The sequence below is a fragment of the Colobus angolensis genome, unplaced genomic scaffold (genome assembly GCF_000951035.1).
Source record: "Colobus angolensis palliatus isolate OR3802 unplaced genomic scaffold, Cang.pa_1.0 Scaffold315, whole genome shotgun sequence".
Classification (NCBI taxonomy): domain Eukaryota; kingdom Metazoa; phylum Chordata; class Mammalia; order Primates; family Cercopithecidae; genus Colobus; species Colobus angolensis.
In genome coordinates, this window is record NW_012116433.1 from 761,642 (window position 1) to 785,200 (window position 23,559).

The 23,559-nt window shown below is 40.5% G+C and overlaps 2 protein-coding genes across 3 annotated transcripts in view; one reads left to right on the forward strand and one right to left on the reverse strand.

Annotated features, from left to right (window-relative positions):
• TOR1AIP2 (torsin A interacting protein 2) overlaps nucleotides 1–15,414 on the reverse strand; it is a 35,923-nt gene extending 20,509 nt beyond the window's left edge. The window contains exons 1-3 of one of the 2 annotated variants that reach the window (XM_011951132.1): nucleotides 15,301–15,414; nucleotides 14,896–15,030; nucleotides 2,457–2,872 (exon numbers count right to left, since the gene is read on the reverse strand). The gene's annotated coding sequence lies outside the window, so the exon portion shown is untranslated. The remainder of the gene's footprint in view (nucleotides 1–2,456; nucleotides 2,873–14,895; nucleotides 15,031–15,300) is intronic. The other variant, XM_011951133.1, reaches the window with a different exon arrangement.
• A 4,539-nt stretch (nucleotides 15,415–19,953) lies between these two features.
• Nucleotides 19,954–23,559, forward strand: part of TOR1AIP1 (torsin A interacting protein 1) — a 39,986-nt gene continuing 36,380 nt past the window's right edge. Inside the window, exons 1-2 of the mRNA XM_011951134.1 lie at nucleotides 19,954–20,893; nucleotides 22,612–22,689. Of these exons, the coding sequence (XP_011806524.1) occupies nucleotides 20,416–20,893; nucleotides 22,612–22,689 (556 nt within the window). The 5' untranslated portion in view covers nucleotides 19,954–20,415. The remainder of the gene's footprint in view (nucleotides 20,894–22,611; nucleotides 22,690–23,559) is intronic.

Sequence of the window (23,559 nt, forward strand, 5' to 3'; positions counted from 1 at the left end):
AACCAGCCTGACCAACATGGTGAAACCCCGTCTGTACTAAAAACACAAAAATTAGCCAGGTGTGGTGGCGGGCACCTGTAATCCCCGCTACTTGGGAGCCTGAGGCAGGAGAATCGCTTGAACCTAGGAGGCAAAGGTTGCAGTAAGCTGAGATCATGCCACTGCACTTCATCCTGGGCGAGACAGCGAGACTCTGTCAAAAAAACAACAAAAAAAAGAGCCCTGATTTTTTCAATGGAGGCAATGTGCCCTACCCAGGCAATGATAACCCTATTCCCCTTTGCCAAGCTTTCCCAGGCTCCCTTGTAAACTGATACTTTATATAATGAGATATAAGAAGAAATCTGCTAGAGATTTTTTGGAAAGACTTGATTTCCAAAATGAAAGACAGACTTGAAAGAAAGACTTTTGCTCTCTACTTCCAGCCTTTCCTAGGGATTAAAATGTCTGTTACAACAAGAAGTCATATTGTACTCATCGAAAAAAAAAATCTTAACGATAAAAAGCAAACATGGATCCTAGGCCAGGTGGGGTGGCTCACGCCTGTAATCCCAGTACCTTGGGAGACCGAGGTAGGAGGACGACTTGAGCCTAGGAGTTGGAAACCAGCCTGGGCCATATAGCAAGACTTGGTCACTACTTTTAAAAAAGCAATAAAAAAACAACAAAAAAAGAGGATTCCAAGGGGGAAGGACAGAAAGAAGCTGGGACCTTGATAATATTGCCGAGGTGGTACAAAAGCACTAGATACCTAGATACCTGGCATGTTAAGTGTAATTTAAAAATTGTTCAGTGGCCTTTGAGATGTTTTCAACAGCTTTTTCTAAGTGGCTTAACCTCAACTCTGGGTCCATGATTTTAATGAACAATAGAAGTCCAGAATGCGGCCAATGTTCAGCAGACCTTCTTAGTTCTAAGAAAGATGCTTCCCCTAGACTGTTCATAATATATATGAAGTCAGGCTTGATAATTTCTTTTGTCATACATCTCCTAGATAGGTACTTTTCCATTTCCAGAGGAGGACATTGTAAATTCAGTCACCACAAAGACAAGACAGTCTTTTGTTTATGTAAAGCCACGTAAGTATAAACAGGTGGCATTTCTGCATGTTTCTGCATCACCTATGTAGGTGTTTCCTAATAGAACATGATTTATCTGAGTGACCAGTTATCAATAATGTCACAGCCACACTGAGGATGGGCCAAACAGGGCCAATGATGAATAAATGGCTATATATGGATAAATGTTATCTATATATATATCATCGCTGACCAATGCGTAAGAGGTGAGTTTACAACAGCATAATTTCTTATTAAAATTCACTGGACTAATCTAGGATCCAGCTATAATGAGGCTGCTTTCCTACAAAAGTTATCATTAGAAATACCATTATGAAGCACACAGTATGGGACTTCCCCTCTAGGACTACTTCGTCATATGTCACTCATTAGGCTGCAGAAATTTTTTTAGGAGTGGTAAGTTAGTTCCAAAACAGTTTATAGGAAATATGGATTATTTTATGTATATATATATGTGTGTGTGTGTATGTGTGTGTGTGTGTGTGTATGTGTGTGTGTGTATGTGTGTGTGTATCTCAGTCTAGATGAACAGTCTGGCTGGAATACTAACTAAATTCATAGTGAATAAAATATGTATAGGCCACAGAAGCAGATCCAACAATTTAAGCAGTTCTCAAAGTAGTGACAATCTGGGTCACACTTAGAAATTAATTATTTTTCCACCTTCCTTGGGCTACCTACACAAAAGCCTCTAGAGTTGACAATTTTGACTATTATAGAAGCTATTTGTTTTGACCCAGTTTTTTGTTTAAGGTTTTATCTGTTCTGGTCAAGATTAACTGTAATGCAGGGTTAAAACCAGCTACTCGAGAGTCATGTATTCTTTTTCTAACCAGTGGAGGACCCAGAAGAAATGGGTGGCAAGCTTTCTCAAAGGTCCATCTGGTGAGATTCTGGGGAGCCCACTCAAGTGGGAAAGACCAAGGAAGAACAAGGCTTCTATTAGCAGGATTATCGGGATAACACTCAGGGCAATAATCAGCTCTGTTAATACGGTCTAAGAATACCTGGTAACATTCATTTTCAACAAGTTCAGTTTGGTACAACCAGTGGCCTAGTTCTAAACTAGGGAACCACTGTTGTCCACAATCAGGGCAATGTGAATTATCTGAAAACATCTGGACCTAGAAAGACAACACAGACAGCAATGTAACAGCAAGAGGCAACAATGACAAAGAGAGACACCCAAACACCAGTCCTATTACAGGTTTGGATTACCAATTTCTTAGTTCAACCAGTATTATTTGGAGAGCCAAATAAACTTGGCTTGCACCTCAGTGCAATTCTTCAAGATTTCGTTGTCTATTTTTCACTCAATTGCAACTCAGTCTCTGAACTCAGGGACCGATCCAGTTTATAATGTTATCAGTCACTTACTAGCAGTACAGATCTCAGGATAGCTCCTTCAAATCCCAGCTTCTCAAGAAGAGATAGGGCTCTAGTCTAAATTAGTTATATTTTTCGTATGCGTTATCAGCTGCTGGTGGTGTCACACAGAGGCACTTGGCTTACTCTTTGTTGGTAAGGTTACTGTGTCTGCTTGGTGAAACAGAGGAGCTGACAGGTCCAATGGGTCTTTTGTTGGCGCTGGCACTCTTGCTGTTGTAATACACGTACCCAAGTCTTAAGGCCTTAGCATTTTATAGCAACGTAGAGGGGTCAGAAAAACCTGGCAGAGTCCTCTTGAGTGTGGATCCAATGAAGTCTGTCTTGGGAGGACATTAATCAGGACCCAGTTGCCGTGAAGGAGCTGATGCTCAGTTGGCTGGAGAGTCTGGGAATGCGTCACATACCTGTAAATGATAAAACTTCAGACGACTCATGGGTTTTGCAGTTGTTCACATTATTATTAGAAACATGCATTTGGAAATTATTCAGGTTAGTTAAGGCAGATAAGAAATGTCTCATGGGTTTTCCCATTACTATTTAACATGGGTTCAAACCAACTGATATGCTGGTACTAGGAAGAATTCTGGATCATTTATACTAGGACTAGCTTAATTTTTTAGGACTGTATTTCTTCTTTACTCCATGTGTACCTTGGGAATAATAAGGTCTGTATAATCATATCTAACCTGGTAAAACTTAGCAATCTCTTACTTATACATCTCTTCTGTGAAATGGGTGCCACTTATGGTATCCCCATAATGTATGGGATAACATTAACAATGACAGCCTTTCGATTATAGGTTTCAATCCATCCAAAAAAAAAAGAAAAAAGCGTACACAGTTTTTAGATAATATTCTTAAAAGCTAACCATAGGAAGTTGGATGAACTCCTTTTGAAGGCTTTAAAAAAAAAAAAAGTCAAAAATCAAGAGGGGCAGGTCTTATTGCTCACCATCTAGTTGGTTTTTTGTTGTTGTTGTTGTTGTTTGGTTTTTTTTTTTTCTTTTTGAGACAGAGTTTCATTCTTGTTGCCCAGGTTGGAGTGCAATGGCAAAATCTTGGCTCACCGCAACCTCAGCCTCCTGGGTTCAAGCGATTCTCTTGCTTCAGCCTCCCGAGTAGCTGGAATTACAGGCATGTGCCACCACACCCGGCTAATTTTGTATTTTTAGTAGAGACGGGGTTTCTCCATGTTGGTCAGGCTGGTCTCGAACTTCCAACCTCAGGTGATCCGCCCACCTTGGCCTCCCAAAGTGCTGGGACTACAGGAGTGAGCCACCGGCTGCCCACCATCTAGTTTTATTGGTTTATACACAGTGTCAGTCTGAGAAGGCAAGTAAGGCATAGCCTTGAGCAATAGTCCTGAGCTATTCTTGGAAAATGCATGGAGTAAATCAGTTGGAATTTGCAGATGTTATCATCTTTGCACTCCTTCATGACACCGAATGTAGCATGTAAATAAGGTGGGACAGTACGATGTATGGAGCAACTAGAAGGCCACCTAGAGAGTGTCACAGATTATCAGAGTACTATATATACCATGCCTTTCTCCAATGTTCTTTTTGTAAATTCTGAGACTTGATCCTGTGAGAGTAATAAGATACACTGGGGAGGGCACGAGTTAGAATATAAACATTTGGCCTGAAAAATAGAAGGAATTACAGCCTTAGTTGTGGTAAGCCAAAGCACTTTCCTTACAGAAGTAATAGCTGTGATTCTCAGATTTTAAAATAGTAAATTTAAAAGGCAAACGAAGAGCCTCTGATAGTGCTCCAACAACATGGGGCCCATATTTTGATGGGAGCCCTAGAGCGGTGAAGTAGAGTCAATGTAGATATATTGATGTGTTTTCTGAGATTAGGTAGCAATGTACGGGTGAAGGCTACTAATTCAGTTCCTGAGGCAGCGTGGACAAAAGGTTGGGTTTCCAACTCAATGACTACATACTTGGTAATGATAGCACAGGGCATAATAGATTTCCGTGAGGGTCTGTTAACAAGAGCTACCAGAGTAAAAGCTTCGGCTACTGAATTAAATCTTGGGTCTCTAGTCATGGTACAGAGAGATGACTGGTGGAGCCCAATAAACACATAAGATAAAAAATAAAAAGTCTGACATTTAATTGACCAGATTTTGGATTTTTAGAGTGAAATCAAGTAAATCCAACAAGATACCACTGTAGTATCAGTAAGATACTATTTCACATCTACCACACTACAAAAACTAACAAGTTTGACAAAGGGGGTTCCACATACTACCGGAAAAACCACTCCTCCCAGAGGACTCCACTAAGAGTCAAGAGAAAGCCCTAAAGCTCCAAGTGCTCAGAATAATTCCATCCATTAACCAACCTTCAGTTTTCCAACTTCAGTAATCAAACAAGCACTAGAATTCCAAGTATTCCTGTATCAAGAGAACTCCACCGTTCCGTATGTTCCAGACAAGTCTTCCCTCCTCTCCTGGTCCTTTAAACCTCCGTAGGTAAGAGCCAACAGGGGGTCCCAGAACTCCAAATGCTCAGAATAATACCACCCAGTACCAGCTTCTTCACTCATTCTTCAGCCTTAGAGCTACTGGATGAGTAGAAGTGAAGAGAGGGGCCTGGGAAAATGCTCCTGGCAAGATTCCTAACCCCCATCCCCACCCCAACACTCACAGCTTCACTACCATTATCTGCTTGAAAGCATCAGGATCAATCTCAGACCTGCATCTCTGTTCATGTCAATCACCACCTGAAACACAGGACTTCTTGGTTATATCCCATCCTCTTAGCCTCCAATCCCCCCACATATGGCTCTATCAGCAATGTAATAACAAGTACTATGCTTGCTTTATTTTTTTTTCACATAAAACAGGTACCATTTTGCTACATTACTTATTTTGGCTATTTTTCTCCACTAAAATATAAACTCCCTGAGAGCAGGGCATTTTACCTTTTTATTTACTGCTATAGTGTCCTATAAATATTTCTGGAATGAATAAATGACAAAAATGAAATGTAACTTGAATTCTTATATTCTAATGACAGGACTACAAATCCGTACAATCACTTTTGGAACTGGCATTACCTAGTAAAGCTGAAGATGTGCATTTCCTATAACTCGGCAATTCCACTCTTAGGCACATACCCTAGAGAAATTGTACCTGTACATTTAAAAACATGAATAAAAATATTCATGGTAGCACTGTGTAACAGCAAAATAACACCCACAATGGCCACAAACAACAGGAGAATGAATAAATTGAGGTACTGCTGTACAATAGGATACTGTCATTATAAACATAGATGAAACTCAAGAATGTTGAGCTTAAAAAAAATGTAAGTAGCACAAGGAAAAAAATAAATACATGCACACATTCTTATATAAACTTTCCACTTACATAAAGTTTCAAAAGGATATAAAATTAATGTATTGTTTAGGGAGAAATATGCAATAAAGCTTTTTTCTTTTTTTGATAAGGAGTTTTGCTCTTGTTGCTTAGGCTGGAGTGCAATGGCGCAATCTTCGCTCACCGTAACCTCTGCCTCCTGAGTAGCTGGGATGACAGGCATGCACCATCATGCCCAGCTAATTTTGTATTTTTAGTAGAGACGGGGTTTCTCCATGTTGGTGAGGCTGGTCTCGAGCTCCCAACCTCAGGTGATCTGCCCGCCTCAGACTCCCAAAGTGCTGGGATTATAGGCATGAGCCACCATGCCCGGCCCAACTGTGTATTTTTAGTAGAGACGGGGTTTCTCCATGTTGGTCAGGCTGGTCTCGAACTCCTGACCTCAGGTGATCCGCCCGCCTCAGCCTCCCAAAGTGCTGGGATTACAGGCGTAAGCCACTGCGCCCAGCTGCAATAAAGCTTTAAAAACAAAAAAGAAGTGTAAGTTCAAACCTGAGGATAATTACTACCTCTGATGGGAGAGGGAAGGGTGGGAGATGAAGGGCATTCAAAGAATTTCAAAGATAACTGTAATTTTGTTTTCTTTAACTGGGTGAAAGTACAAGAATACCCACTGTATCATAAATCCTAATAGCTTACAGCATCTCTATTCAATATTTTATAATGTTTAAAAAGAGAAAGAGGTTAATAAGCAAAACCAAACTTTCACACTGTGGACAAGAAGACCAGTAGCAGTTAATCTGCTCAGAGGCAAAGCAGGCAACTTACATTGGGATAAAGAAGAGTGAAATAGAAGGATACAGATCTTTGGTTTCCTCACAAAATTTTAAGCCATCTCTTCATAGAAATAAGGTAAAAAGAAGCCTACCTAATGATTGTACAAAAGAGGGTTTATCTTAGCATACTCTCTGAAGGCATGAATTTGTGCGTAGGGAAGCTGCTATTTCACATGACGCCTTTATATAAATTAGAAAAAGGCACAGTTCCTCCAAGCAATATACAACTCAGAAAACTTTATTCGGCAGGATAAACAGTATACAGTAACCCTCTGTCTATTAGATAATAACATTTAGTAGCTAACACTTATGGAGTGCTATTTTCTGTTCTAAACACTTTATTCGTATTAACTCATTTAATCTGCTCACAAAGCCAAAGGATACTCTTCCACTAAAATATTGGTGGTGGGAGAAATCACCTCTCATAATTTTTCACTTCCACACCAAAAAATACAGGATAAACTTCCAGGAGTCCTGAATCCTCTGGAATTACATATAAAAATCTTTACGGCTGGGCGCAGTGGCTTATGCCTGTAATCCCAGCACTTTGGGTGGCCGAGGCGGGTGGATCACGAGATCAGGAGATGGAGACCATCCTGGCTAACACATGGTGAAACCCTATCTCTACTAAAAATACAAAAAATTAGCCAGCTGTGGTGGCAGGTGCCTGTAGTCCCAGTTATTCAGGAGGCTAAGGCAGGAGAATGGCGTGAACCCAGGAGGTGGAGCTTGTGGTGAGCCGAGATCACACCACTGCACTCCAGCCTGGGCGACAGAGCAAGACTCCATCTCAGAAAATAAATAAATAAATAAATCTTTAATACATATGTGCATTTTTTTTCCAAAAAGATGGTACATCCTTTTAAACTCCCAGAGGAATCTGAAATGATTCAGGACCATTAGGCACTATGGTTCCTAACCATTTTGCTATCAAAGGTAACTTTTTTCCAACCCCACCCCTCCTCCCCCATTTTGGAAAGATGTCCAAACAATCTACAGTCTTGTAATAATTTCGTTTTCTAATTTTTAGTAATCAGATAAGTAGATATGCCAAACAGAATTTCTAATAAAACAAAAAACTAATGCTACCTGTCTTGGTTTAAAAACTTCCAACATTTTAAATTAGACAAAATACATTACATCCCTATAACATAGAGTTGGAAAGATCTGGATATCCTAAAACTGGCTTCCTTTCTCAATTCCATTAGCTTAAGTCCAAAGCAGCTGATTTAAGGTAAGTATATGACTATCATTAGGTTTTTTAAAATGCTGACAATACCTTGAGAACTACCATTAGTCTATGATTGTTAAACATAAATTGTTTGTTATTTGAGGAGCGCACCATGTGCTAGGCCCAATGCCAAGTACTATGGATACAGAAAGAACAATCATTCAGGACTTCTAGATGTCTAGGGAATCCAGACTGGAATCACTGATTTAGGTGAAGACTAAGGGCTCTTAGAGGGATAAAAAAAAGATCCCCCGTAGAGATCACTGGAAACTTAGGGAGGCCCACAGCAGAAGGTGGGATGCCTGTATTTTCAAACCTCCTTCACTAAAAACAGTGGGCAAAAAAACAAAATTTGAGGAGCTTCTCTGCTGCACAAATGCTATAAAAAAGAAAATACAAATCAGGGGTTTTGTGTATGTGAACAAAAATAAGTTTAAGATCCTTCCTGAAATGTTATTAAAAGAAAATTTAGAAAATAAAATAGTACTTTCACACTGAAACAGAAAATGTAGTTCTGTTTAATCCACTGAAATTTACATCAACTAACCACGGCAACTTTTTAATCAACTTCTCTAAATAGTCTACCTTGTTCTTTGCTATTTCCTGAATGTATGTTAGTAAGTTCAAATCTGCCTTCAATAGATAAAAATTCCCTTATTCTTTTTTGTCGTAGCATAATAATTAAGTTTCAGACTGAATCAGGATTGGCTTTCCAGGCAATTTATCCCTTAGACTTTAGCCTCAATCAATTCCTCGTATGATATATAAAATCAAGATAGGCACATAGAAAAAGTAAAAATGCTTTAAACTCTCTTGAATTCCCATTTTAAATATTTTCTTCTAGGGGGTACTATAGTCAAGGCTAATCAATAATCATAACTTTTTTTGTATGAGATGGTTTCTCCAATAAGTTTCATACACAAAGTGAAATCTTGTTTCCTATTTCACAACTACCTTCTGAATTTAGATAATGAGAGATTAAGAAGTATGAAAAAAGGAATCATTCTTCTTTTTGAATTCATATAATCTAAAATAATTTTGTGTTGAAAATAAAATGCTCCTGGAAAAAAGTTAACTTGTTTTGTGAGAAACTACTTGGAATTTGGCAATCTTGAGATCACTGAGAGAAGGCATATGGATGACAATCTTCAGTACTATGTAGTACACACACTGTTCCCTCTTTAGAACAGATCAGCCAAATAAAAAATATGATCCAAGATTAGAAAATAGCTGCAGAATGTTCTCCTCTCTCTTGCCCCAGGAACTGACAAGCAAAACAGGTGTGTATGCATTGCTAGCATACTTTTTGAGGGGGATGGCCATAAAGGAGAACAACTGGTTTAGAAATTTACTGGTACATTTCTGTCTACGTTGCTCTAATGCTCCAAAAGTCCATGGTCCAAATTCTGTCTACAATTTCACTTCAAAACACCAGCAGCCAAACCTTTAAGGCTAATACACAACTTTCAACAGTCAGATCTGGTGCCAAGCTTAGGTATTTCTATAACCTGTGCTAGCTATTTATTGTTTGTCTAAAACTAAATTTCTAAGTCTTGCCCATTCCTCTGTACCATATCCACTGTCAATAGTATCCCAGTATTATTATTTTCACAAATGTTTGTTTCTCTGTATTTTCACTAACTGATGACTTATTTTAGATTTTTGAAAGGGAGTTTGAAAAAGTACTAGCCTAGGAACAAAAAGCACTCTACCTCCCTAGGCAACTGTTTTTCACACAGGAACTGAATGCCTGGCGAAGTTCAAATTCTGTAGATATTTTCTGAGTACAGAAAGTCTTCCTTTCCTACTTACCCTTCTTCCTACTCCCTCCCAACTCCTTTGACTTGTCTCTCTAGTTTCAGTTGACCATGTAGAGTTATTAAGCTATGCATGAAGGATCTAAGAGTTTGCTAAGATTTCCGATAGTGGGTGGCACGACTGGCTGCCAGGTTTAGTTCAACTTCCCTAATCACTTTTAGTATCTACTTCAAGTCAACATATTTTTATTAAACTTTTTATTTTGAACTAATTTTAGACTTACAGAAAAGTTGCAAAAATAGCACAGAGCTCCGTTATATCCTTCATCTAGCATCTTATATAATTATAGTTATCAAAAACAAGAAATCAACATTGATACAATTCAATTAACTAAACCAGAGGCTACGTTCAAATTTCACCATTTCTTTTAGTTGTTATTTTTCCTTAGTCTTCAGTCTATGACAGTTCCTCAGTGTTTACCTGTCATTTGTGGCCTTTTCTTCTTTGTGACCTTCACACTTTTGAATAATACTCATCAGTTATTTTGGGTTTAGTGTTTTTTGTTTTTAATTTTTTAAAATAAAGATGTGGTCTTGCTACGTTCCCTAGGCTGGTCTCGAACTCCTGGGCTCAAGTGATCCTCTTGCCTTGGCTTCCCAAAGTGCTGGGATTACAGGCATGAGCCTCAGCACCTGGCCTGGCCAGTTATTTTGTAGAATGTTCCTCAGTTTAGATTTTTATAATATTTTATCATGATTGGAAAGATAAAAAGAGTACGCATTTTTGGCAATAACAAACACCACAGAAATGCCACTGTGTCCTTCTCACTGCATATCTTTGGGTTCATGATGTCCTTGTCTTATTACTGGTGATGTTAACCTTAATCACTTTTTTAGCATAGTATCTCCACTGTCAGATTACTATTTTTTCTTTGTAGTTAATAATTATCCTGGGAGAGATACTTTGAGACTATGTAAATATTCTGATTGTCCTCTAACTGGATTTTGTCTGCAACGACGACTACGGTACTGTTTCCCTAATGGTGGTTTTGTATTTCCTTCTTTCCTTCAATGTTTACTAATCGGAATTCTTCTGTTAGAAAGAGTTGTCCCTTCTCCCCTACTTATTTATTCAGCAATATCAGTATGAACTCATTTTATTTTATGGGTTAAAGTCCAATACTATCATTATTCATTTTACTGCTCAAATTGTTCCAACCTGGATACCAGGAACTCCTTCAAGTTGGCTCCTTTTGACAAGGTCCCTTTTTCTGGCATTTCCTTACTTTCAAGCACCACAGGATGTTTCAGGCTTATCTTGTATTTTCTCCGCCTCCGCACTGAAATCAGCCACTTCTCTAAAAAGTCCTAGTGCCTTTACAAACCAAGATCTGAATGCTCAGTGCTACTGGGGTATAACTATCAAGCCAACAATATGTACAACAAGTGTGTTTGTTTCCTTACTATATTCAACTCATTAGCCAGGAATCATTAGCATTACCTAGGAGCTTGCTAAAAGAACAAATTCAGGCCCCAACCTAGACCCACTAGACCAGAATCTCTGAGAGCCTCTGGCAGGAGTTTATGTTTTAACAGATTTGCCAGATGACTCTGGTGTTCACTACAAAGTTTAAGGAGCATTGCTTTAAAGTTAGTTTTCCTTCATTATAAATCTTATACTTTTAATTTTAAAAAAGGAAAGCTTGCCGGGCGTGGTGGCTCACGCCTGTAATCCCAGCACTTTGGGAGGCCAAGAGGGGCATATCATGAGGTCAGGAGATCGAGACCATCCTGGCTAATACGGTGAAACCCCATCTCTACTAAAAATACCAAAAAATTAGCCAGGCATGGTGGCAGATGCCTGTAGTCCCACCTACTCGGGAGGCTGAGGCAGGAGAATGGCATGAACTTGGGAGGCAGAGCTTGCAGTGAGCCGAGATCATGCCACTGCACTCCAGCCTGGGCGACAGAACGAGACTCCATCTCAAAAAAAAAAGGAAAACTTAAACCTAATAATTTGCCTTGTATATAAATTATATTTTTACTACAACTAATAAAACTATAGGTGAATGGCCTCATCTGTTAAGGAACTAAACATTTCCCTTATCTTATTTTCCTACAACATTTGTTAAAAATCTAGTGGTCAAAGTAGTTATAAAGGGGGGTAGGGGCAGGAGGCGCAGTGGCTCATGCCTTTAATCCCAGCCTTCTGGGAGCCAAGGTGAGAGAATCATGTCAGGCCGGGAGTTCGAGACCAGCCTGGTCAACACAGTGAGACCCTATCTCTACAAAAATACAAAACATAGCTGGGTGTGGCAGTGTGTGCCTATAGTCTCAGTTACTTGGGAGACTGAGGTGGGAGGATCATTTGAGCTAAGGAGTTCAAGTTTGCAGTAAGCCATGATAGTGCCACTATACTCCAGCCTGGGCAACAGAGCAAGCCCTTGTCTCCAAAAAAAAAAAAAAAAAAGAAAGAAAAGAAAAGAAAAGAAAAAAATAGTTATATACAGTACTTTAAAAAAATACTGTAGTCAGGTATGGTGGCTTATGCCTATAATCCCAGGAGGTTCAGGCAGGAGAAGACTGCTTGAGCCCAAGGGTTCAAAGACCAGCCTAGACAACATATCAAGACCTTGTCTATACAAAAAATACAAAAATTAGTCAGGTATGGTGGTCTGTGCCTGTAGTCTCAGCTACTTGGAAGGCTGAGGTGGGAGGATTACTTGAGACTGGGAGGTCAAGGATGCAGTGAGCTGTGATTGTGCCACTGCACTCCAGCCTGAATAAGAGAGATCCTGTCTCAAAAAAGAAACAAACAAAAAACTGTAAATAATGTTACTTTCATACAAAGAAAGTTGTAAGTCAGCCTCCAGGATCAACTCCTATCTACAAATAAGACCTAACATCCATAAAGCAAATCTACCAAACATAAAACCCAATATAGCATTATTCTCTAAGGTCAGACTGCCTAGGCCTGAATGACTGCTCCAGCTTCTGACTTGGTGTTTCTCTTTCTCTCTCTCTGCCCTTGGTTTTCTTTGTTTTTTGTTTTGTTTTTGAGACGGAGTCTCACTCTGTCCCCCAGGCTGGAGTGCAATGGCGCGATCTCAGCTCACAGTAACCTCCACCTCCCAGGGTCAAACGATTCTCCCGCCTTGAGCCTCCCGAGAAGCTGGGATTACAGGTGTCTGCCACCATACCCAGCTAATTTCTTTGTATTTTTAGTAGAGATGGGGTTTTACTATGTTGGCCAGGCTGGTCTCAAACTCCTGACCTCAAGTGATCCACCCACCTTGGCCTCCCAAAATGCTGGGACTATAGGCGTGAGCCACTGTGCCCAGCCCCTGGCTAACTTTTTCCTTGGTTTTCTTAATTACAAAATGGAATAACAGTATTTAGATGAAAGAGGCAATGTGAAGATTAAATGAGATAATGTGCAATACTGACAACCACAGGGGCACAAAAGAAGTCCTCAAAAACTGTAAATTGTTATTATTTGAACTACTAAAGGCAAAACCAAACAGCTTCATTTAATTAAAACAAAACCCCAGAAGAAACCAATGTTTTAAAATTTGACCTTTTCCAAAAATGTCATTACATTTACATGATATATACTCATGGTCAAGGGCTGAAGGAAAATCCCTAAAAACCAAACAATTTGATTTGTTGAGGTAGTGGAATTATAGGTGAATTTTCTTCCCAGAAATTTTGATTACCAAAATTATGTGCACAGTTCATAACTGAGTCATGGCACCAAAAAAAAAAAAAAAAACATGCCAGCTCCTTTAAATACTAGTAAAGAGGAAAACAGCCCACATAGTGACAAAATAGGAATTCAAACCCAGCTATGACTCCAAAGTCTATGCTCATTACCAACGTTAGGGACACCCTTCCTTATTCCCAAATGTTTGATTTCTGTGCAAAATTTATGATAATGTATGATCGCCCTACGAATTCCTTCTTGTGGGACACAGTTTAATCCAGTAGTTCATATGATGTAGAAATATAATGAAATTTTAACACAATTAAAATTCTAAACGGCAAATAAAATAGCCAATTCTTCATTCTTCAAATTTTTTGGGAGGTTGTCAAATCTCCAGGTTTATGGGCCTTCGCAGTTAACTTAGTGAACAACCTCAAAGTGATAAAGCAGACAAGGCTTCTTGAAGCAAACTTTCCTTCAGGAAATTCAAGTGGCATTTCAAAGAAGTGTGGACTTTCCTGGAATAGAGTTTTGACTTCTGTGTTCCATGGAAACGAATGGAACACAGAAATGACTTCTTAGGCAAAAATAAGTTATATACAAGATATAATGCATTGTTAAAACACCCAATAATCCTCAAATAATTAGCTACATTCTGAAGTTAATTTACTTGTGAATTATTGAAGCTCTCAAGCTAGCATTACCTCTACATTAGGAAAGAAACTAGATAAAATAGTTCTTAAATGAGTCATGAAAGGTTGCGTAACAAACCTGCAGAAAAACAGGTAATCAAGTTGTGGACTGCACATTCAGCATAATAAACATTATTGAAGACAGGCACTCAATTTTCATAGCAAATGTTAGTTTTTCAAACTGTTCTAATCCACACAAAGGCTTCCAAGAACATCTGTAGTTACTCTACCACGAAGTTCCTTTTTTTATTAAATGTTTCCACTGGCCCTTTATATACTCACCTTGTGCTCAAAAAATAAAGCTCAAAAAACATAGATAACTGCCACAGCTTAAAGAAAGGATCTCTCATACAGATCCAAAATAAAATGTTTTAAAACCTAAAGACAGGTAAAACAAAATCAGTATGTTTAATCTATGTAACTCATTTCTGGATCTGTGTAACAGTATAAAGTCTGATAATTAAGCATTACTCATAAAGTAGAGAGTACTATGAACTTTGTTAAAAGAAGGAAAAGTCACAAACTTTTTCATCAGGTATTAAACACAATTGGGAGGATAGTACATATATAATATGTAAGCAAAATGGTAGGAAGTCTTACTAAAACTTCAACTTTGCCCTTTTTAGCACCATTTTTTTTTTTAAGTACTATCTTTTCAGGATTAAGATTAAGAATGTTAAGATCCTAGGCATGCTGGGCATGGAGTAATCGCCACCTACACTAGTAGGCAAATTTCCCACTTACATTTCAAACCCTAAAATAATTCTGCTTCTCATATTAAAGTCTAAACCCCAAAATTTACTCACATCTTACCCCGTTTAATATTTATAAGATTCAGTTTCTTTTTATCCCAAAACAAAAATATACCCCCAACCTACCTCGTTTACTGTTTGAGTGAGGCCAGATGTGGTGGCTCACGCCTGTAATCCCAGCACTTTGGGAGGCTGAGGCGGGAGGATCGCTTGAAGCCAGGAGTTCGAGACCCGCCTGGACAATACAGTGAGACCCTGTCTCTACAAAAATAAAAAATAAAGTTATTAGTGGGGCAAGGTGGTGCCGGCCTGTAGTATGAGGCTGTGGTGAGCTATAATCACGCCACTGTACTCTAGCCTGAGTGACAGAACAAGTACCTGTCTCAAAAACAATAAAAATTAAAATATCATTTGTGCGGTAGGGAGGTGGGGGTGGGGAGGGAACGCTTCTGGAAGTCCTTTTGAAAAATTCAAGACATCAATTCCAATACTAAAACATGGAAAACTTGCATAGTCATTTTGCTTACTTACAAATTCTGGCGGGGTTTTAAATCGTAGAACTGTTAGTATCAGCAGAGCCCTTCGAGTGGTCTTTCCGCTCCACACCGCTCGGCTGCACCCAGCGGCCGCCGCGGCCCGAATGTCGCCCAGGGTCCCCGCCCATATGACAAACATTTTCCGCCGGAAGGCGCCTGTGGAATGCTGGGACTAGTAGTCTCCGCGCCCTGCCTTCTGCCTTCTCCTCCATCCTCCACCCTCTACTGCCAGGTCGTCTGATCCAGCGACAGGCGTGGTAAATGCGCGACCAAACCGCGGAGGTCCCCAAGTTCTCACGCTATCTGACAGGATTACAGGCATCTCTGTAAGACGTCGACCACCCTGACCCATATGATCTGACATTCATAGACTGAAGAAACTCATAGGACCAACACAGTGAGAAGCAGTACCAAATGATAATGGCAAGCACCAAGTCCTGGAACACACCCTCTGTGCCATTAAGAGGAGCATGTATTCAAACGAATTGCCTAATCTAAACCTCAGTTTGCTCGTGTGTCAAATGGGGACAACGTTACTTACCTTATAAGATTGTTATGAGTAAATTAGATGACATATGTAGTATGTCTGCTAAATGACAGTAGTGGCAAAAAAAATAGCTATTGTTTTGATCTATTAATTTTTTAAATGTGAAAATTAAGAGATGGCGAGCAATTTACCCAAGAACATACAATTTGTTGGGGGCAAAATCGAGTAAGTCTAAAATTCCTGTTCTTAAACTACACCAATTCAAGACAAATCTAAACCAATTTCAAGAAGAAATCTACTCATGTAAAACTCCCTTCCCCTTTCCTCAGTTTTTTCCGTAACAGTCCTGACCAACACACTATTTTACTTATTTTGATTTTTGCCTGACTCCTCCCATAGAATATAATCTCCAAGAAGGCAGGAAACATTTTTTTTAAATCTATTTTGTTCACTGCTGTATCCCCAGCACAGAGAACAGGGACTGCCTACTACATAGTAGCTCAGGTATTTATTGAATTAATAATTCCTCATTTAATGTGATTTTTGGTGCCTTCACTTCTCAACCATCCTCTTTTGGCAGAAGTGACAGGATATGGTAACACTCTTGGATGGTGTTTAATAATTAACTGCAATTCCTAATTCAACAAAAAGTAGAATACTATATTCCATTCACTTCATTGTGTTTAATTTCAGTATAACATTTCCAGCTATTTTCATTTGTATTAAGTCATTAAAATATTTTTTCTATCATTTGTAAGCCTGGGGAATAAATGGAGTCAGCTACTATATCTTTAATTAACTTCCTCCTGTTTAATATTTTAATCATCTTTTCCTTATTAAAATTAAGTGTTTTAATTTTAATTAAAATTACTTAGTCACTTCTACTACTAAGTCACAACAGATAGATGATTTCTCTTTAAATAAATGAATTTCTGCTTACCCTAAGCAAAAAGTTCCTGTACAAAATTTGTTGTTCTAAAATGTTTCATTTAAAATAATTTATTTTGGCCAGGCGTGGTGGCTCATGCCTGTAATCCCAGCACTTTGGGAGACCAAGGCGGGTGGATCACCTGAGGTCAGGAGTTCAATACCAGCCTTGACAACATGGCAAAACTCCGTCTCTACTAAAAATACACAAATTAGCTGGGCGTGGTGACAGGCACCTGTAATCCCAGCTACTCGGGAAGCTGAGGCAGGAGATCACTTGAACCCAGGGTGGCGGGAAGCTGCAGTGAGCTGAGATCGCGCCACTGCACTCCAGCCTAGGCGAAAGAGCGAGACTCTGTCTCTAAATAAATTAATTAAAAATGAAACAAAATAACTGATTTAGGAACCCAGTCTCAAGAGCACGGGATTTCCAGACCTAGCCCTAATAGTTAAGTGTGTGAATTAATGCCAGTCATTTAATCTGAATTGTAATTTTTCGTGTTTGTCTTTCCCAATAAATGCCAAATTCCCTAAAGGTAAAGCAATCTTTATCTCATTGCTGGCACAAAACACATGTTTGATAAGTAAATGAATTATTTAGTGTATTCTTTGTTTTAATCTTTTCTTTTCTTTTTGAGACGGAGTCTCCCTCTGTCGCCCAGGCTGGAGTGCAGTGGCCGGATCTCGGCTCACTGCAAGCTCCGCAGTCCTGGGTTTACGCCATTCTCCTGCCTCAGCCTCCTCAGTAGCTGGGACTACAGGTGCCCGCCACCTCGCCCCGCTAGTTTTTTTGTATTTTTGTAGTAGAGACGGGGTTTCACCGTGTTAGCCAGGATGGTCTCGATCTCCTGACCTCGTGATCCGCCTGTCTCTGCCTCTCAAAGTGCTGGGATTAGAGGCTTGAGCCACCGCACCCGGCCTAACATTTCTTTTCTTACTGGTCTTCTTTTTTGAGTCACTGAATTCCTCCAGATTTCTCAAATTCCCAAAGTAACTTTAACATTCAGAGCCGAGGCCTCCTTTTTTAGTGGCCCAGCGCATCCCTTATAATATTGGCTATGAGTCTACTGTCACTGTAATGTCACCTCTTTTGGGCAACTCTTATAGTCTGGATAATAGCTACAGCAGAGTATCTAGTTTTATAACAGTTTAGCTTTGCCTCAGAGTTAGTAAGTTTGGTATCTGTAAGGTTTCTAGGTGAAGGAGGCAGTCACAGTAGAGGTAGGTTTCTGTATGCTTACAACCTAGACAAGGGAGGGAAAATCCTATGCATACATATATATATGTATGTATGTATGTTAGCATTAAAGTTACCATGCCTCTAATTTTACAGTGTCTCATTAATTTAGTTGAAAGGCCATTCCTAAGCCTTTACAAGCAGTTTTAATTACAAAATATGCATATTCTGATTATTCAATAATATGTAGAACCTCTCATCTTCTCTGATTGTTCAGTATGTAGAATCTCTTCTCTTTTTTAATTTGTCCCTCAAACCTAAGTTTTACAAGCCTGTATCCAAGTTTTATAAGCTAGTATCCCAGTTTCTATATAGTCATCTGTCTTGGTAAAATGTTTCAAGGAGACTTTAATGTTCATAACAGGAACTCAATATATTACTGTAAAATTTATATTTAATAATTAAATCTATCAAGGAATTTACACTATTGTGTTACTGAGTCATGTAATAGCCACTTTAAAGGGAAAGCCTTACTTAAAACATAAATAAAAGCCACGTATTACCATATCAATACTTATCAGTATTTTGTTGGAAAAATCTAGCAAATTTCTGAAATATACCATCTAATCCAGGCTGACAAGGGAGAGTACCCTTTTCATTTTTCCTTAAAAGACAAGAAGAAAGAAGAAAAAGAAAGAGAGACAAAGAAGTCTCTTTAGTTACTTTCCTGCAGTTTTTAAAAGCTATATTGTATACAAAGCTACAGTAAACTAAGCTCCTAACAGGCCAAACCCTATCTCACTCTAAAACTCTAATTCCTCCTGCCTGTGGCCAAATTTATGGACAATATTAGTAAAAACATAGTACACTGCCAGGCGCTGTGGCTTATGCCTGTAATCTCAGCACTTTGGGAGGCCGAGGCGGCCGAATCACGAGGTCAAGGGATCCAGACCATCCTGGCTAACACGGTAAAACCCCGTCTCTACTAAAAATACAAAAAAATTAGCCGGACGTGGTGGCTGGCGCCTGTAGTTCCAGCTGCTGGGGAGGCTGAGGCAGGAGAAAGTTGTGAACCCTGGAGGGGGAACTTGCAGTGAGCCAAGATCGTGCCACTGCACTCCAGCCTGGGTGACAGAGCAAACTCCGTCTCAAAATAAAATAAAATAAAAACTAAAAACATAGTACACATTACGACCTAAGTAGTTGAAATTTGTGCCAAGTCTGAGCAACAAATGAGTTGCTCAGAAGCATTTTAAGGTGATTACTTGCAAGAATAAACAAACACCTTCAAACTTTTCAGAATCCCTCATTGTAACCGGTATCCAAATTACAATTTTTAAAATCTGTTCACTCCAATCATACAAAGTCCTACAAGAAGTTGTATATCTGAAGGTGATTTGAGCTTTTTTTCAATAATTATTCAGACTTTACACGAACTTAATCGACCTTCTCTGAGTGTCTAAATTTGGTTAGGTATTTGCAGATGAGCCACATCTGTAAACATGGTATATGGAGGTGAAACAATTAGCTTTTACCATGCTTATTCCAGAAAGTCCAGAAAGCATTCTAAGTCAAATGTAGAGTACCACGTCATATCCAGAATAAAAGTAAAAATAATGGATCACAACTTAAAATCACAGTGCTTGTCTTTAATCAAAAAACTTGTTCCTCACTGTGCACAATGTAGCACTAACATGGTCTTCCGAACAGTGCTGCTTGGTATAAAACCAAGAAATATTATAGACCAGGAATAAGGTTATGTTTCCTATGGGTACATTTCGTTAAAAAAAATACATCCAAAGAATATGACTGTAGACAGGATTTTGTACAACCTCAACAGGTGACAAAATTTAAAACTAGGTAACCGCCTTCATAAGGAACTTGAAACTAAAATTTTTGCCACGAAAACATGACATGTGCAAAAGTTATCTCTGGCCATCACTCCTGCTAAGGACACTGGGAAGGACATGCTCAACGTAGCAGTCGATCGAAAACGATTCCAGGGAAACTGCGCAACAGCCTGGGGCCGAGAAGCGAAACTTGGTCTTCTTCACCCTCGTCTCACTCCTTTTCCCGCAGACTTAGTACTGGGAGATAGGACGGGCGTCTCCTATATGCAGGCAAAACTTGCCACGAGCGGCTAGACTTGGGACCGGCAATTTGCCCTGCCACCCTTCTGTCGCCCCCACCCCTCCTTTAATTAAGGCCGAAGGCAGAGACGTCCTCCTCCCCCTTCTCCTCCTCTTTGGTGCCTCCAGCCAGGAGGCGGGAACGACCCACAGCAGCTGACCCAGCTCAGGCACTGCCTCTCCCATAGCCCTCAAGACACACCATGGGCCCAGAGGCAGGTTTGCTACACAGCAGCGACGACGCAGGCGGCGGCCCCAGCGACTCGCAACTGCCTCCCTGACCACAGCGACCACCGGCTAACACACCCGAGAAGCCATCGCCGCCATCGGCAGGAGAACCTAGGGTCCATAAAGCCATCTTCGCGATCGACTAAAGCTACGTCAACAACTATGGCGGGCGAGGGACGGCGGGCGGAGGCGGTGCGGGAAGGATGGGGTGTGTACGTCACTCCCAGGGCCCCCATCCGAGAAGGAAGGGGCCGGCTCGCCCCTCAAAATGGCGGCAGCAGCGATGCGCCTGCGTACGGAACTCCTCCGTCGCGCCAGGGCCGGCGGGAAGTGAGGTTTTCGGAGGAGCCGCCAGAAGTGTACGGAGACTTCGAGCCCCTGGTGGCCAAAGAAAGGTCCCCGGTGGGAAAACGAACCCGGCTAGAAGAGTTCCGGCCCGATTCTGCGAAAGAGGAAGTGAGAGAAAGCGCGTACTACCTTCGGTCTAGGCAGCGGCGGAGGCTGCCGCGACTCCAGGAAGCCGAGGAGATGCAGACGCGAAGGGCTACCCGCCTTCAGCAGCAGTACTCACAGCAGCCTCCGCTACAGCCGTCTCCCGTTACGACCAGGAGAGGGCTGCGGGACTGTCATTCCTCTGAAGGTGAGGACCGCGGAGGTAACAGTCCCAGCCGCGAGCCAGGGAACGCGTGGGGGCGGGCGCGCGCCTCCGTGGAGCTCATCCCCGCCTGGGTACTAAGTACTGGTATTGGGTACTGGGTACTCCTCAGCCCCCTCTGGACGTGTGTCGCCGTGCAAGGGCCACCCTGACCCGCAGCGGGGAAGGAAGCGCCGACCCAAGGAGTGGAAAGATGGTCGTATGGAGCGACCCGGGCAGAGCTGGGGCACTCTGCCTAACATCGGGCATCAATTTAGGGGAGTCAGGGCTGCCTTTTTTTGCAGGCCTTCACGAGGGTACAGCGAATTACTCCAGGTTCGGTTTCATTTTGGTTTCTTCTACCCTGCGGATGTTTCTACGGAAACCACTTCCATTTCCTTTTTTAACACTCGCAGGCCAGAGTCTCCAGCTGAGGATCTAACCTTTCAGTCGTTTTCCCTCCCCACCCAGGTGGGGAGAGAGAAAGGAGGAATTTTATGAGTGGGCATTTCGAGGGATTGCTGAGTTTAGTTAATTGATTTGAGACCTCGCCCAATACTTACACCGAAATGGGGTAACTCATTTTTCCTGAACTCATGTTCCCCAGTGTCTGATAAACTTGAGCTGATTGCTCTTTCTTCAGTGTGGTGGTCCCTGCCAAAAATCTGCCACTTTGGTGGCCGTCACTGTAACCTCAAGTAGTCTGGCAAATCAGGCTGACAAAGCAACCTGAAAAATAAGACTATTAATTAGTTTTCGTCTAAATGGACAAAAGGAATGCTGATGGAGTGAATGTATAGTGTTAGGTAAGTCATAGGTGAATCCGTTTCCTTAACCTATCCTCTCCCACCCTGCCCCCCCCCATTTTGGGACCTAACAGTGAGTCACAGATGAAGTTTTGTGTTAGTCCCACGTAAGGCACCTGTGAGGTAAAAATCAGCAGACCTGAGTCACAATGGGATGACATAGTTTGTGGTAGACTGTTGATATGCGGAGGAGTGGGTTTTCAGCTTACAGCACGGTGATAGGCTGCAAGTTTACCTGCTGACTCGTGAAGGTACTGACAGATTTGAAGACTTGATTTTGGCAACTTTATGTTACAGTTGTGTCAGTTACTTTTGGGTGTAGCAACTCAAGACAATTTAGCCCATATATGTGTGTGTTTTATCTCTTTTAAGATTACAAAGTTTTTGCAGACAAGGAGCCTATCATATGTATTTGATAGTAATTTAAGTACTTGGTTTACTTCAGTATCTTTCAGTACCTGGAAGAATGCTTTGCACAAGGTAGGCAATAAATATATTACATTGTATTGAGTCCCCCAGAGCCTAGTGCAGTTAGTTATATAGGCTAACATTTTTTTAACAAGTAAAGAATTTACCCCTATTTTATTAAATCTTTAAGGATCTAAACATTTTCACTCTTCTGCATTATTCCACATCGTTTGTGACTCTCTACCCCATCTTTTTGATTTTCTGAAGTAATACATTTTTGTAAAACAACAATGGCAAGTATTATTATGTTCTAATGAATTAGTTGTATTCTGTCCCAAGAGGAGTTCTGACCGTTTAATTCCTAAGTTTTGGTAAACCTAACCACCTGTTTCTAAAGAAATGAATTTCTTGCATTTTTGCTTATGTATTGTTACAAAAATGCATAATCTGTGCCGTGATCTCCCAGGTCATATATTCTGGATTTTAGCTCTTGTTATGCCTGTTTTTTAGAGGATGAACCATCTTCCGAAACCGATTTAAGCCAAACGATTTCAAAGAAAACTGTGAGGAGCATACAAGAGGCTCCAGGTAAGAAGAGTTAACTTTTTGTTTTTCTCCTTACCTACCAACTTTTTAAATGTTCATTGAATTAAGCAATGTAAGTATGTGTAAAGAAAAGACAAGGGCAGACATGTGAGTACTTAAGAGTACCAGTCACCCATATAACCTTGTAAGACAGATACTATACCAATTTCAAAGAAGAGAAACCTGAAGCACAGAGAAGCTAAGACAATTCTGTAAGATCACATATGTGACTGAGCCAAAATTCAAACCCAGGTTTGTCTTCTCCAGAGCCCTTTCATCTTCCAAGTGCCTCACTATCATTCTCTCATGTCATAACTAGCTACTCAGTAAGGTTTGTTAAATGTCAACTGAATGAATATGTCATACTGTCCTCTGTTTAAAATGGATTAAGTTTTTCTTATTATTATACTTTAAGTTCTAGGGTACATGTGCACAACGTGCAGATTTGTTACATATGTATACATCTGCCATGTTGGGGTGCTGCACCCGTTAACTCATCATTTACATTAGGTATATCTCCTGATGCTACCCTCCCCCGTACCCCCACCCCATGACAGGCCCCCGTGTGTGATGTTTCCCATCCTGTGTCCAAGGGTTCTCATTGTTCAATTCCCACCTATGAGTGAGAGCATGTGGTGTTTGGTTTTCTGTCCTTGAGATAGTTTGCTGAAAATGATGATTTCCAGCTTCATCCATGTCCCTACAAAGGACATGAATTCATCCTTTTTTATGGCTGCATAGTATTCCATAGTGTATGTGCCACATTTTCTTAATCCAGTCTATCATTGATGGACATTTGGGTTGGTTCCAAGTTTTTGCTATTGTGAAAAGTGCCACATAAACATACATGTGCATATGTCTTTATAGCAGCAT